The sequence below is a fragment of the Lindgomyces ingoldianus genome (genome assembly GCF_010093535.1).
Source record: "Lindgomyces ingoldianus strain ATCC 200398 unplaced genomic scaffold BDR25scaffold_11, whole genome shotgun sequence".
NCBI classification, from domain to species: Eukaryota; Fungi; Ascomycota; class Dothideomycetes; order Pleosporales; family Lindgomycetaceae; genus Lindgomyces; species Lindgomyces ingoldianus.
Window position 1 is genome coordinate 379,509 of NW_022985172.1, and position 14,426 is coordinate 393,934.

General features: G+C 51.7%; 6 protein-coding genes across 6 annotated transcripts; 2 read left to right on the forward strand and 4 right to left on the reverse strand.

Moving 5' to 3' along the window:
* Window positions 1–962: 962 nt before the first annotated feature.
* On the forward strand, window positions 963–2,138 carry BDR25DRAFT_13997 (uncharacterized protein). The gene has a single exon (XM_033683885.1). It carries the CDS (start codon window positions 1,238–1,240, stop codon window positions 1,976–1,978), a length of 741 nt encoding a protein of 246 aa, XP_033549228.1. The 5' UTR covers window positions 963–1,237; the 3' UTR covers window positions 1,979–2,138.
* A 1,339-nt stretch (window positions 2,139–3,477) lies between these two features.
* BDR25DRAFT_220358 (uncharacterized protein) lies at window positions 3,478–4,656 on the reverse strand (the record flags this gene model as incomplete). The annotated part of the gene is made up of 3 exons (XM_033684999.1): window positions 3,478–4,017; window positions 4,074–4,400; window positions 4,465–4,656. Coding segments are annotated over 3 exons (1,059 nt in total), but the record flags the coding sequence as incomplete, so codon positions are not given.
* Window positions 4,657–5,970: 1,314 nt separating this feature from the next.
* On the forward strand, window positions 5,971–7,860 carry BDR25DRAFT_220411 (amino acid transporter-like protein; the record flags this gene model as incomplete). The annotated part of the gene is made up of 3 exons (XM_033685002.1): window positions 5,971–6,100; window positions 6,237–7,282; window positions 7,339–7,860. The coding sequence occupies 3 exons, from the start codon at window positions 5,971–5,973 to the stop codon at window positions 7,858–7,860; spliced, it is 1,698 nt and encodes a 565-aa protein (XP_033549230.1).
* Window positions 7,861–8,067: 207 nt separating this feature from the next.
* BDR25DRAFT_283798 (BNR/Asp-box repeat protein) lies at window positions 8,068–9,815 on the reverse strand. The gene is made up of 4 exons (XM_033688080.1): window positions 9,058–9,815; window positions 8,812–8,977; window positions 8,430–8,754; window positions 8,068–8,368 (listed from the first exon to the last, which is right to left on the reverse strand). Exons 1-4 carry the CDS (start codon window positions 9,549–9,551, stop codon window positions 8,250–8,252), a joined length of 1,104 nt encoding a protein of 367 aa, XP_033549231.1. The 5' UTR covers window positions 9,552–9,815; the 3' UTR covers window positions 8,068–8,249.
* Window positions 9,816–10,307: 492 nt separating this feature from the next.
* BDR25DRAFT_195586 (tannase and feruloyl esterase) lies at window positions 10,308–11,687 on the reverse strand (the record flags this gene model as incomplete). The annotated part of the gene is made up of 1 exon (XM_033684326.1): window positions 10,308–11,687. A coding segment is annotated over one exon (1,380 nt), but the record flags the coding sequence as incomplete, so codon positions are not given.
* Window positions 11,688–12,621: 934 nt separating this feature from the next.
* Window positions 12,622–13,896, reverse strand: BDR25DRAFT_366418 (putative acetyl xylan esterase; the record flags this gene model as incomplete). The annotated part of the gene is made up of 4 exons (XM_033696952.1): window positions 12,622–12,846; window positions 12,900–13,166; window positions 13,218–13,400; window positions 13,450–13,896. The coding sequence occupies 4 exons, from the start codon at window positions 13,894–13,896 to the stop codon at window positions 12,622–12,624; spliced, it is 1,122 nt and encodes a 373-aa protein (XP_033549233.1).
* Between the last annotated feature and the right edge of the window lie 530 nt (window positions 13,897–14,426).

The window sequence follows — 14,426 nt, forward strand, 5'->3', positions numbered from 1 at the left end:
ACTGGAAGTCTTCTGCAGTATGATACGGAAAAGCGCACTAGAAAGGGACGGGATGTTTAAAAGATGCACGGGCAAGGAGTGAACGTCTCAGAAGCCGATATGCCAATCCTTCGACAACAACGATTGTGAGACTTTATCGATACGCTCTCGTTGCACGACTCATGCCGGCTGACTAGAATCGGCATACGCGGTAAACTGCAGCGCTTCCACTCTGCCTTCTCAACACTATCGCCGCGATCTCCAATCCTCTTGCGCTTCCAAATCGCCACCAACTAATCTTAAACGTCGTGAATCATGAATGGTGGATGCAGCGGCTACTCTTCCGCATCAAGCGGCGGGAGGCTTCATGCAGCGCTTCAACTGGAAAAATAATTGTCCCTCACTCTGCAACCACTCCTTAGTCGAATGCATGTCCCCATCTCAAACTTTCCCGATCCTTCACAACCATCGCTTACCTCCCTCCACGGATCCTCCCACCTCCCAGATCCTTCGACTCTCTGTCCAGTCTCCACACACACGCCTTTTCCCAGTTACATAACCAGCCAATCATGCAACACTACAAGCGCCAACCCTTTCTGGCAAGGCCGATTTCGCTTCCCGCTCCAGCCCTGCTCTGTCACGCAACGCCACACCCGCCCTATTGGGATCGTCCCGCAGAACGGCGAGCTCGCCAGGATCTCGATCCCGGCCCGGCTTACCTCAGGCTCCGAGTTTAAACGTCGTGTTCATGCATGGCTCGCACCACACTGCATCCAGGATTATTTAGGGTGCGGCGAAGCGGGCGTAATTTACGTGGCGGGTGGGTGGGGTAAGGGGCAATGCCGGACTTTGCCAGGTGCACAGTGCTGGGAGGAATGGGTGAGAGGATCGAGGGGGCAGAGGGGACGAGGGGGCAGAAGGGACGAGGGTGCGAGGGCGGCACTTGGGGCGAGGAGATATGCTTGCATGCATGCATCAATCATGGGAGATATGTCTTGTCTGCCTGGAGGTGCCTGAGGTTGAGGGCGATTGTGTATGCTGGCCATGAACGCCGGTGAAATCGTGGCGTCACGTGCAGGTCATCCGATCGGTTGGCCCCAAGTCAACGTGGACATTACATCGTGGCTTGCGGACATCGGGATTTGGCTTTCCACGCTTCTCCATCCCGGATTACCGCCTTTTCTTGCTTCTTTTTCTTCAATATTTCAACCGCCATTCCAAGCCTCGGCGCCTTCAATACCCTCTTCGAGATTTAGCCATGTCTTCACCGTCATATTATCAAATCAGCACTTCGGACTCTGATGACGAAACTGGGGAACTCAAATTACCCGTCCAGCCCTCTCGGAGACCGTACACTCTGCCCTATGCATTGGTATTCACAACACTAAGCCTGGTCATCACGAACTGGATCTGGTACTGGCACCACTTTCACCACTGCATCGCTCCACGCACACCCTTAACCCCCTTCCCGGAATCTCTCATAATGGCTGATAGCATGGGAGTACCCTACCCACTATCCCCATCCCCCTCATCATCACCATACCACACTGTCGCCAAACCATTCAACTGGACAACCCCTTATTCCGCCTCCAACAAAACTCTCACAAATACCCTCTGGCGCTCTCTCTTTCCTATTGGTCAAGGTGTTGTATATATTCCAACTACTTGGGCACTCTCTCAAAACCTTCCTACCAGTATTCTAAACTCTGCAAACGCTTCGGAGGCTGTGTATTTTATTGCTGCGTATCATCAACTGCACTGTTTGAGCGTGATTAGGTCGACCTTGTATAAATATAAAGAAGGGAGAGTTTCAGGAGAGGAAGGGGTGAAGTGGGATCATGCGATTCATTGTCTGGATAGCCTACGGCAGAGTGTGATGTGTACAGCAGATAGTACTCTGCTGTACACGGAAGATGGTATTGTGTTTGGAGACAGACAGGCTAGGACGTGTCGGGATTGGGAGGGGCTGAGGGAGTGGGTTGTTGCACACCATGCGTAGGCGGAGAGCTATGCATCCATAGAGAAACAATCTGGAAATAATGCGGCAAGGTTGTAGGGGGTGTTTGGGTGGATTTGGGAGGTTTCTGGAAGTCGAAATGCAGATGGATGGTATGAGAATAGGAAAGAATAGTTTCAGAGTGTTGCACGAATGTATTGATGAAAAATGATGAAAAATGAAAATAGTGTTGTATTAAAGAAAGGGGTATCAAGTTATCTTCGCGCCACAGGAACATGCTACAGTATAATAACAAAGACCCACCCACTAGTACAGTACATACAACACAAAAACGCCATCCAATGCAAACCAAAATGATGAAAAAGAAACCCGACCCGACCCAGATCCCATGTAATGCAATGCATCAAACCCAAGAACAAAAGAAAAACCTCCGGTCGACTGAAAAAGCGTTTACGTCAAGAATACCGGTGCACCACAATCCTAGGACTACTTCTCACATCGCGGATCACGGGTCTCCCATCATCCCACCCCCCAGAATCCCCTCTATCAATCCCTAGCCCACTGCCGCTATTCCCCGCATCTCCTATTCCCATTCCTCTTCCTCCATCCTCCCTCCAAAACCCCAAAGGCGTCCTCGGACTCGATCCCACGCCAGCACTCGGAGTCTCAGGACTGACGGGACTCATCTGATCCCAACGACTTGAATTCTTGGGACTCAGAACGCGCTGATTACGGATGCGATGGGGACTTGGCGGGGTCGATGTAGCTAGAGCTTGAGGAGGCGTGCGCGTGTAGTATGAGGGTATTGTTGTGGAGCTGGGTGGGCGGGGATGGGGATTTGAATGTAGTGGTGGGGTTGTTGTGTATGTGTATTTAGGTTGTCTGGGGGTAGGATGGCGGTGTTGGTATTTGCGGGAGGAACTTCGAGGTGGGAAAACGGGCTGTTGATCTGCTTGCGGCGGTGGTGGAGGTGGTGGAAGCGGATTTCCCGTATCTATATCCTCTCGCTGAAAATCCAGAGGCTCTCGCTGCGGCTGCTCACTTTTTGGCGCCATTCGATGCAACGAAACCCTTACATTCATATTTCGACTATTTGATCTCGGAACCTTAAGCGGGGGTATCGGCGGCAGTGGAATGTTAAACATTGTCGGTGGCGACAGTGTTGTGTATTGCGAGCTTGGTGGTCGTGGGAATGGAGGAATCACGACCGGCGGAGAGAATGTCCTCGGAGGACTGAAAGCACTCAACTCCGGCGTTCCATAATACGAACTTGGAATTAATGGCCTCGGGCTTCTTATCGTCGGAGGTTGCGGCAACGGTCGCGTCGGCGACGGCGAAAGCAGTGGTTGAGGTGACAGACAATGTGGAGATAATGCAATCGAACTCGCAGTCTGCGGACTCGTGACATCAATCATGACTCTCGATTCCGGTGGCGGGATAGATATCTTCAGTCCTCTCTCGCTCGGACTTTTCGAACTCGCTGCTCGGGAATTGGGCGGTGGTGGTGGAGTGAGTGTCCTAGGTGTCGTGATGCGTGGCGTCGTCAACGGACTCAGCGGCACCGGAGTGGGGATCTGAGGCGAGACATCCGTACTCCTTCCATATTTATAACTTGTTGCTCTGATGGTCGAGTCCATCGAGTAAATCTCCTTGCCCTTGCTGTGGCCGTGACCCTTGGTTCCCAAGGACCCACCCGCAGACCTGTACGCGTACAGCTCATCCACCATCATTCCTTTTCTGCGTAAATCATCAGCTCTCCAAACTCCGGCTTCCACACCCTCAAAAAACGGTTTCATATAAGGAATGCAGGCCGTGGAAATGCTAAGACAAACTTGGATTTGCGTGCAAATGACCGGGATCCAGAGATTAAATGCGGGCTTCATGTGCGGGTTGATAGGGTACAGGTAAATGAGACGAGCGAGCGCAGCAACGATGACGAGGACACGAGGCGCGAAACATGCGACAACGGTAATTTTACGGGACAAGTTGACTTGGAGGTAGGCGACTAGGTTGACGGACAGCATGATGATGGAGACGTCGGTGGTCATGTCGATTATGCAGTAGACGATCCAGAATACGCCCTGCGAATATTCCAACATTAGCATAAATGATATGATTCTAGAAGGTGGTGACGTACCGAGTTGTAGCAGCGCAGTGTTAACATCTCCCATGGTCTTGGGAGTCCGCATTGAAACGCGACAGCAACTAGGGACGCGATTGTCCAAGTAATAATGAAGACACCGAGTCCTTGAACGATTCGCCGGTGCACTTTTTTGACGCCAACGCCGTAAAAGAATGAAACTAATGAGAGCTTTGCGAAGCAGAGAGAAGAGATGTAGAGAAAGTCGGAAGCGTAGTACAGCTTCATAAACACATCAGCGCGTCGGACGGTAAGCGGACGCAACACTCCAAGGCCATTAGAAGCCAGCACAAGCGTTGTGACCGAAAGCCCAACTGCGAATAACTGCGTCTTTTATCAGTCAAGTCTCTTCTTAGAGCAGTCGGCTAGTTCTTCAATTCAAGCATACCGTGGCAAGTAATATGAGCAAGTCATCGATCTGGAACTTCCGCAATACAACAAACTTGATCGCCTCTCTCGACAGGAACATGATAATGAGAATAATGAGGAGAAGCCATGTCGCAATCGTAACAGCAGTACTCCTATTATCTGGTGTAATCGGCGTTGCCCTCACACCTACGGATACTGTTGGTATCCTCATGATGTCGAAAGGAAAATGATGAACGCCCACCGACCACCAGACCCACAGATACACACAAAGGAAATATGCAAAGACGAAAAGAAAGGAGCTGAAGGAGTCAAGTTGTCGTACGCGCTGAGGCGGCAATCATGTCGAAGGAACTACAAGCCCCGGCGGCAGATCGTGACACGATGGAAAATATGGGGGAGGGGAGGGGAGGGGAAGGAGGGGAGGACAGCAAAAGGAATGAAACCAAATGGAGCGTACAAGAGAGCGAACAGGCGATCGAACAGGAGATGTTAGGGACGTATGTCGCTCATAGCCCAGCCCCAGCAACGGGCCACTAATGCGAGGCTCTGCACTGTTGACATGCCTCGGGAAGGAGGCACCGCAGCAAGGCTTGCCCCGACCAGAGGCCGACACACCAATGCACCCACTCGCTGATTATTCATGTCGAGGCTGACCAGAATGCGCTCGCATAGTGACGTGGTTCGATGGGCGATTGCGGCACAATCTGCGATACCCGCCCTGCACTGCGCCCCTCATCGTGCAACCCCTGCAATATCCAAACTTACCCTGCGGCCCGCAGACGAACAGATCTGCACTGTCAGACTCAGCACAGCATGCACCACCTCAGCCCTAAATTTGACGCGGCGCTTAGCCCCCCGAACTACCTCGCTTGATGGTTCTGAGAAAGGGAAGAGAAGCGGCCATGTGATTTGGCACTGCGCTTATGGTTACACAGCTGCGAGGATTATTTTGGACGGGGCGTAGCCTTGGTGTCCGCATCGGGGAACGACCAAACACTGGGAATCCGATCCCATCCTTGGAAGAAGTGCATGACTGATTGACAGGACAGTGCCCTTCGCAAACAGATGATGATGAAAAAGGACTCGGGAGGATGGGAAATCGCAGGGAGACAGAGGGGAGAAAGGAACGTACGCCCCCCCTCTGACACACCTCCTGCGGGCGGCGTCGTGTCATCAGAGTTTCCCCAGGCCAGACACATGGATGCTCACCCAAGTGGAGCATAGCAACGGACATCGACGTCCGCCCAGATCTCTTATGCCTCGCATCGCATCTCATCCGCATGGGTAGCGGAGAAATTTCCTAACCCCAACATCTTTCCCATTCAATTGAGTTTAATATCCCTCATTTCCTCCCCACCGTTCACGACCGTTTCGCCTCCCCACCGTCTCACCCCCAGACTCGCTCTGGTGCGAGCAAATATCGATATAATTTCCCCAGCCGCCGCCCCTTTGCGAGCCTGTCATCTTTTTCGTCATCTCACCTCACTTGACTGACCTAGCTACCCTTTGCTAAGCTAATTCAGCCATGAGTTCACCAAAGAAGTCACCCGAAGCTAAGGCAGCAGAATGGAAGATGTCAGCCGGGCGCAGTGCCCAGGCCGTCGAGGAATTGGAAAAAAGTGATGAACGACAATTAGCGCGAACGGGGAAGAAGCGTATGCTAACCCCTTCCCCATGACATCCCACTCCTTGGTCCCATTCCTTCTTCATCTCGACCTCATGCATCGGAGATCCGATCAAATCGCATTGCGATCGACAGACGGCCAGACATGTATACTAACCCCTCTCCAGAGGTCCTCAAGCGCCGATTCGGGTTCGTATCTATGCTCGGCATGTCCACCACCCTGATGCTCACATGGGAAGGCGAGCTTCTGTACTTCTCTTCGGGACTGCTAAACGGAGGCCCCGCCGGCCTGGTATACTCGTATCTCCTTTCCTGGGCCGGGGTTTTGGCCGTAATGTCCTGTCTCGCGGAACTCTCCTCCATGGCGCCCACAGCCGCGGGCCAATACTACTGGGTCTCTATCCTAGCCCCAAAGCCCTTCTCCCGCATCGCTAGCTATGTTACTGGTTGGCTGTCCGTCGCAGTGTGGCAAGGGGTAGTAACGATGACCGGGTATCTCTGCGGAACGCTCATCCAGGGACTTATCGTGCTGCATAATTTGAATCCCGCTGCAGCCAGCGATCCCACCCAGGCACCAGCATTCTACGAACCCAAGGGATGGCAGGCGACGTTGCTGCTCTGGGGCGCCGTGCTGTTGAGTTTGTGCGTGAACACGGTGCTTGCGAAACATCTTCCCAAAATCGAGGGTTTTATCTTGTACATCCACTTGTTCGGCTTCTTCGCAATTCTAGTCCCTCTCCTCTACCTCAGCGAGCGCGTCCCAGCGCGAGTTGTCTTCACCGCCTTCTCCAACGGCGGGCAATGGCCATCTACCGGCATCGCGTTTCTGGTCGGAATGATCACGAACGTAGGCTCCTTGCTCGGTTCCGACGGCGCAGTCCACCTCTCGGAGGAAATCCATAGTGCCTCCCGGATCGTGCCCTGGAGCATCCTTATCACGCTCCTCCTTAACGGCACTCTTGGCCTCGGGATGCTTCTTACCGTTCTCCTCTGCTTGACATCCCCTGACGCCGCCCTTGCGTCTCCAACAAAGTATCCATTCATCCAGATATTTTACGATGCCACAAAGAGCACGACCGGAACGACACTGATGACGGTGTTGATCTTGTTGCTCGTGTTTGCGGCCATGTTTGGACAGTTTGCGAGTGCGAGTCGACAGCTGTGGAGTTTTGCTAGGGATTTCGGTGTGCCATTTTCTTCTCGCCTTCAATATGTATGAAGTTCTCCTCTCAAACTCTCACCAGAAGTGATACTAACCAAATCCCCCAGATATCCCCACACTCCCGCCTCCCCCTAAACGCCATCTACACAACCCTCACCATCCCCCTCCTCCTCGGGCTCATAATCTCTGGCTCCAGCATCGCCCTCCTAAACCTCCTCTCCTTTGTAACATCTGCCTGGCTCCTCGCCGCTTTCCTCCCCCTCTCTCTACTCCTCTGGCGCCGAACCACAGGCTTGATCACCCTTCCCCAACTGATCAACCACGTGTCAACATCCTCGCCCGCCGACTCGCCCTCCGCCCCACTCGAGCCGTTGCAGAACTCCCACGAGGTGCTGGAGTGGGGACCTTGGCGGATACCGGAGCCACTGGGCACGGTTGTGAATGTCTTTGGATTGTGCTGGATTTTGGTGGCGATGTTTTTCAGCTTCTGGCCTCCGTTCAAGAATGTGACGGTTCAGAACATGAATTATAGTGCTTTGATGACGGGATTTTGGGTGATTTTTGGCTTGATTTGGTTTGCAGTTTGGGGAAGGAGGACGTATAAGGGACCGGTTGTAGAGGTTAAATAAGATATGAGGTGAGAGATGTGGTTTCTATGATCTAGAACAAGAAGAACAGGATGTGTAAATTCTGCAGCGCTCAGCGCTAAATAGAAATGAACATGACTGAAGGGAAGGAGACCAGAAGAGAAGAAATGATAGCTACAAACCTATGGTAGGCTACGGAGCAAGAACAATGAATGCCTGAGCTTGGGTAGTTAGCTCAGGTCGCTTGCTAAGACTAGTCTAGGTCAATATGTTCGATGAGGTTATGACCTAGCGTTAGCGATAAACGATCGCCAATGTAAACGAAGCTTTATCCAAGATCGAGAACATATATACACGCATACCTCTATATTCCCAATCCAACCAATTTTGAACCCCATCCCATATTTTCCCACAATTTACATTAGCAACCCCTACGATGTAATGTTGAGTGCCTTCGCAAGATCCATAATTGTAAGGAGCACTTGGCTTGGGTCCGTCTGGCCGTATTCCGCGCCACCTGCAATTCGGAGCTTCGTTTCGTCGTTGGTCGCTATATTGTATTAGCCCGTCTTCGACATCACCTTTGCCCTATAGTGTGGGTGCCGACTTACGAATCCGCACCTCCCTCGAATACGCCCGCCCCGCCGGCGTCTTAACTTCAGTCCAAATCCCATCTCCTAACGCGCGGTTCACAAAGATGGAATTGTGGTCCGAATCGCTGACAACAATAGTTCCATTAACGCCGCCAATTGGCGACCATGTCACATACGGCCCACCATTCGGTTGGACACCCGTGTTCACATTAATACGGTAAGCTTTCTCTGTGCCAAAGTTCTCCGGATCGTTGGAGATCTTGTAGTAAATCGGGTAGCGGTATTTACCAGTGGCGTTTAGCATGGCATATTCGAAGGTGAGGATGTATTTGCCGTTGGGCAGCTATCCAGATTAGTATTCCTGTTTCAGTAGTAGGTAACAGTGGAAGGGTATACGAACCTTCGCGACGGTTGTCATGCCAGGCCGATCGGAGTAGTTGCTAAACGCCACATCATCCACCGCTGAGCCCCAAGCATCCAGGCTTTCCGAGGTAGTTTGGTGAGAGAGCTTCTGCCCATGCTGGGTATCACGTTGGTCCGAGTAGTAGCAGACGACCTTGTGGTTGCTGCACATCGTTAGCACTTGCGCCTCTTGCCAGTCGCTCCTTCCTCCACGGGCTCCCAACCCAGATTCGGGACAACCTACGTCATCATCAAGAACGGCTCCCAGACCGGCGTAGCCCCATTCGTCGTATTCGCCTTCCCACCCGTCGCAACCGTGCTTACAAAGCTCCAGCTCTCGCCACTATCCGCACTCCCATACACCTCAATATTCGTGCTCTTATCATCCACCGCATTCACCGCTAACAACACACTTCCCGCATCCCAGTCCCCAAAGCTCTCATTTAGATACAACAAATGCGGTTGCACAAGTCTGCGGCCTTCAGTATCGGACGTCACGCTGCCGAAGGTGTACCACGAGAATCCGTTGTCGGCGGAGCGGTAGATGGGAATGGTGTTGTTAGCTGCAGCAAAGTCGGACCAGGTTGCTAGTAGCGTGCCGTTGGTGAGCGATTCGGTGCGGGCGTAGCTGACAGCACCGGAGTCGGGTTGGAAGACGGTTACGTTGGCGAAGGTGTCGATTGGGTTGGTGGCGGCAACTGCGAGGCCGATGAAGCTGGTGAGGAAGGAGAGGAGCATGCTGTCGCTTCCTGTTTTAGAAGATGTAATAGTTCCAGGAAGCCAGGCGCGTGGTGGGCGGCAGGAGCACCCCTCGAGCCTGCCATCGCGCAAGTATTTGAGCACAAGGCTCCACCAAGGTCAGTCATTGCTCTCAGGCTGGTCAGCGGTAGCATCTGAGAGGCCAATTGCCGCAAATGGTCGTCGATATTAGGATTCGTGGCTTTTGCAAGGAGATTTAGGGGACGGGAGAGGCGTGATTGACGGCCGATGGTGGATAAATTGTTTGTGTCGAGGTGGGCCATGCAGGAACTAGAATGATTCCCCGTAGCCGCACTCTGGATGTTCGACGCACGGCCCTCAGCGCCAATGCTCGTATTTGGACATGCTTCCGCCACGCCTCACATTGAGGGTTTCCGCAAGCCTCTCATAGGATGGATGTCTTGGCGGCTATAAGGATGATGTTTATTGAATCCTCAAGGAAAATTTCCTAATCGTTCGAGGGCTACTCTAGGGTCTGTACAAGGCCTCTTCCAAGGTCATCGCTGTCAGCCAATTCATCTGGCAGCGGAGAATTGATATTCTGTCATATCAATCCTATATCCGTGACAACACCAAGCCACTCTTGCGGTATTTCCATGCCTATACGTGTGGTGTGCGGAACCCTTATCCAATCTTGAGTCCCATACCCAACCCCATGAGCCGGTTCTTCAAGCCGCCTAAGAAGTCACTGCCACCTTCGAGCTTCTCTTCCGCTTCCGACTCCTCTCCACCCTCGCAGCTCCAGCTCGATGCTCGCTTGGGATCTCCTATGCCCATGTACTTCGCTTTCCGCGGGTACAGACACACATCCCTCGTGACCAAGTCACCCCCCGCATTCGTAGTAGAAGCCTCCAAGACCTCTGGTGGCTCTCCATTCTCCACCCACTGCACCAACTGCGCTAGAGGATCTGTCGGCACTGGACCCGCCCCATGCATGCAATGCCCTACGCCCGGCGCGATAAACAGCCGGTAGAATTCATCTGTTGGTTTCGAGCCTCCCATCTCCATCTCCACCCGTTTCCGATACTGGATTGTGTTTTCGTATGAAATGACTGGGTCGTTGATGCCATGCCAGGAGAGAAATTTCCCTCCCGTCGCGCGGAAAGCTGAGAGGTCTGGGTTATCAGCGTTGAGAATCCAGTCGTACTCTCGGTTTGCTTGGGTCCAGAGGGCGAAGTAATCTAGGTAAGTGAGGGAGGAGATGTTGTAGGATGGATCCTTAAGGACGAGCCACTTGATGAAGGAGGCGGAGATGCCTAACGGATTCGAAGCACGAGGCCCTTCCGGTGAAACTGTGATGTTGGCGAGAAAATCAGTGCTTGTTCCGACTGGCAGCCCAAACCACAGTTTTGCTCCAAATGGGGTCCTGGGGCCCTCTCTGATTTTCCTTACAACATCCGCCATCTTCTCTGTAATCTCAACTTCCGCCTCATCGCACTGCACCCTCTTCCCCACGAGTGTCTTCTCATCGAACCCGCACTCATCGGGGTTCGAAATCACGTTATCAGCGAATCCATCCATCAAATCACACTCCTCCATCGCCATCTTCCCAAAATATTGAAACTCACAGTTCGACATCCAAGTCCCCCCCTCTTTCATCACAACCTGGGGCCAATAATCTCCCATAGCAAAATACGTCATACTCAGCACCGGCGCAGCAGCTAGAATCCCATCCAGCAAACCCGGATACTTCTGCGCCATCATGTATCCCTGACGCCCTCCCATTGAACACCCATTCCAGTACGAATGGTGCGGCCCCTTGCCGAAATACTGCGCCGTGACGGATTTCCCGACATACACCAGATCCGCCAGACTCCTGGTCGCGAAATTCTGCAGCAAGTCCCAGTTGACAGATTTGTCCGGATTCAGCGCCCAGGCGAGGTTGGCCATATTGCTGATACCATCATGTCCTCCGTCAGTCGAAGCCGCAGCATAGCCATCTGTCAGCGCCATTCCAAAGCCAATGTCAAAGATACCGGTTGCGAATCCCCCACCTCCAACGGCTTGAAACCGGCCGTTCCAGGCATCGTGGGTCAGGGGTAGCACAATCTCTACCAACACTTCGTCGTTGGTGCCAGGGTGGTTGAGTTTTATTTTCACGTCGCAGTAATTCAGATTAGAATAGGCACCATAGAAAATCCCAGGAATACCCAAGGTAGCGTTGTGTTTCGGCTCTGCGGTGATGGAGAGGATCTTCGCTCCTGGCACGGCTGGCGGGGTGAATGTTGATGCCGCACAGGAAGGTGGGGTTGGAGGTGCCTCCTCCTCTAAGGCCACTGCCCAGTTTAGTGCTAGAAGGGACGAAAATAATAGTGCACCGAGCATCTTGAACCTGCAAGAAAGGACAAATAAATTAGAATACAGCGACAGCAAACAGTGATGGGATGGAGGGGATGTCGCTCAACCTTTGAGAGTTTCGGAGGTCTGCACGGACTTGACCCAATGGGGAAATGTGTTAGATTGAATGTCTTGGCGACTGACTCATATTTGCTCAAACTATAAACCAATGAAATCGAACAGCTTCTTAGTATGTCTAAAAGGATCAGTTAATGCAAAACTCGGGTGGTAATAGTACCTGCTCTTATCAGACTTATTTTGTGGATATTCGCCTGCACAACATCCAATCCTACCCGCACGCGTTTCAACTGCTACTAGAACTGTGAGGGGATAAGAAATCAAGCCTGAAATATTTGCAGATATATTCAGCCATCTGTAGTAACTAACCTTCTTTCGGTGACTTCTTGATATTCATTCCAATTAGTAATATAGGATAACTACCCTCTACCCCATAAATTTCTTTCAAACCTCAGCTGCCGATGTAGTAGAAATCGGAGCGGATTTAATAGAGGGACCCTACAGTACTAGGAACAACATTAATGCCATGACTAAGATGGCTAATGCAAATCTCCTGCTAATTTTAACATATCGTTAACGGATGCCAAGTTATGCTTGAATCTAAATTAGTTCAAAATATAAACAATGAACATAAATCATACATACATTTCTGCACCAAATTCTCTATTATCCCCTATGCTCCTCAAGACCAGACTTACAAGCATTGCGAGTAGTAATCGTTCGCCTTCGTGCACGTATATCCAGCCACGCATGTCGTCGACCCCGTCCATCCAGCACCACCGCACTGTCCCCAATGAGCCACAGTTCCTCCGGTCGAACCTCCAGTGCTGGCAGTTGGCGTGGAGGCAGCGCTAGTCGCGACCTTCGTTAGTAGAGTGGAGGTAGCAGGTGTAATGCTTGAGGAGGATGAAGAAGAGCCCTAGATCGATTATTAGCAGGGTATAGTGAAACAGGCAGCCACTTTATTCATACTGAGAAGCCAAAGAATTTCATATCCTCAGTGCCTTGGATTGGAACAGTATGCCCAACGCCAACAGCATAGATACCTTGAAGCTGAGGTCCAAAACTATATCGGTAGTAGTTGGTTAGAGGAGTGTTCTTTTCCGTCGATGTGGGGTTTGTGTAGTCATAGCCAAAGACACCACACCACTCTTTAATGGTTTCGTTATAGTTGTTGGGGTAGAGTGTGGCATCGGCTGTTCCGTGGTAGATTTGCATCTTTGGACGAGCGCCGGTATACTAATAGCCAAGTCAATTTCTCATTTGACATGAAGAAGAAGGCAGACATACCCCAGCGTACATGTTAGTGACTACATTTGCCCACGCCTGAGGGGTGGCAACGGAGTTTCCTTGAGCGCAGGTGCTATTCCATGCATCTACTCCACCGCTAGAAGAAACAAAGCATCCAGCAGGGACACCAGAGTAGGCAATACCAGCCTTGAAAATATCCGGATATGTAGCGGCCATGACATTCTAACACTAGCGTCAGTGGGATCTAAGAAAAATCTTCATCTTTGCTCACGGTCATCATGGCTCCTGACGAACTTCCAGTGACGAAAACTTTGCTGGAGTCGGCCTTGTACTTTGACATAGTCCACGTCACCATGTTGGCAATTGCGTTGCTGTCTCCACCGCCATTATGAGTAAGAGTTGCCTTAGAGCTGACATCCCAGCAAGTTCCGCTATGTGGACTACTTGGGTAGATTACGATGAATCCGTACTGCTCTGCGAGCGTGGCGTACGGGGATCCGGAGTAGTATGCCTGGGCAGTCCCCGTGCAGTAATGGATGGCGACTATGATGCCAGGGCTTGATGCAAGCTTGTCCGGTACATACATGTAAAAGCCGACATTTGTAGGGTTGGAGATACCCGAGTTGGTGATCTGCTGCAGCGATGCACGCTTGACGAGTGGGTTGGCTAAAGCACAGAGGCCTGAAGCCAGACCAGAGAGAATACTGAGACGAACCATGATACACAACGAAGGAATAACTTGGCTGGAAATCCGACGAGGAAATGCACTGGGGCCGTATGATTGCGTTTAAATGCCAGCGACCATAGGCCAAACGGAACCCCTCAATTTTAGCTTCAAAAGATCAGGCCCAGAATGAGGATCTCCAGGAACCTGCGGCCCGTCCATATGACAAGCCAGCATGCCATCCTTGAACTGGTGTAGCTTGCTGGTGATGAAGCATCGAATCGTGGTAAACAATTTAAATGTGATGCTAGTGCGAGGAAAATGCCTGGTTGAGAAGGGTTACTTTCGGCCAATTCTCCGACCCTGCAATATCGCGACGAAGTTTCACCGGTAAAACAAAAATTGTTTCCGGGTTTGCTGGTTTCTGGTGGGCAGGACCGGTTAAAGAGTGGGTAAGCATGAAACAGCAAATGAAAGAGGCACTTCAATTTCCAGATCCAGGTCAGCCGATATTGAAGACGCTTGTTTGTAAACAGACAGGATGGAGAGGCTATTCGGCTAAGGAAGCTGAGGTGATGGCGATG

Coding starts and splice junctions, on each gene's coding strand:
- BDR25DRAFT_13997 (XM_033683885.1), top strand. CDS start 1,238: ATGTCTTCACCGTCATATTATCAAATCAGCACTTCGGACTCTGATGAC.
- BDR25DRAFT_283798 (XM_033688080.1), bottom strand. CDS start 9,551: ATGCTCCTCTCCTTCCTCACCAGCTTCATCGGCCTCGCAGTTGCCGCC. Junction 8,978..9,057: donor GAGCCGTTCTTGATGATGAC/GTAGGTTGTCCC, acceptor AACGATGTGCAG/CAACCACAAGGTCGTCTGCT. Junction 8,755..8,811: donor GCATGACAACCGTCGCGAAG/GTTCGTATACCC, acceptor TAATCTGGATAG/CTGCCCAACGGCAAATACAT.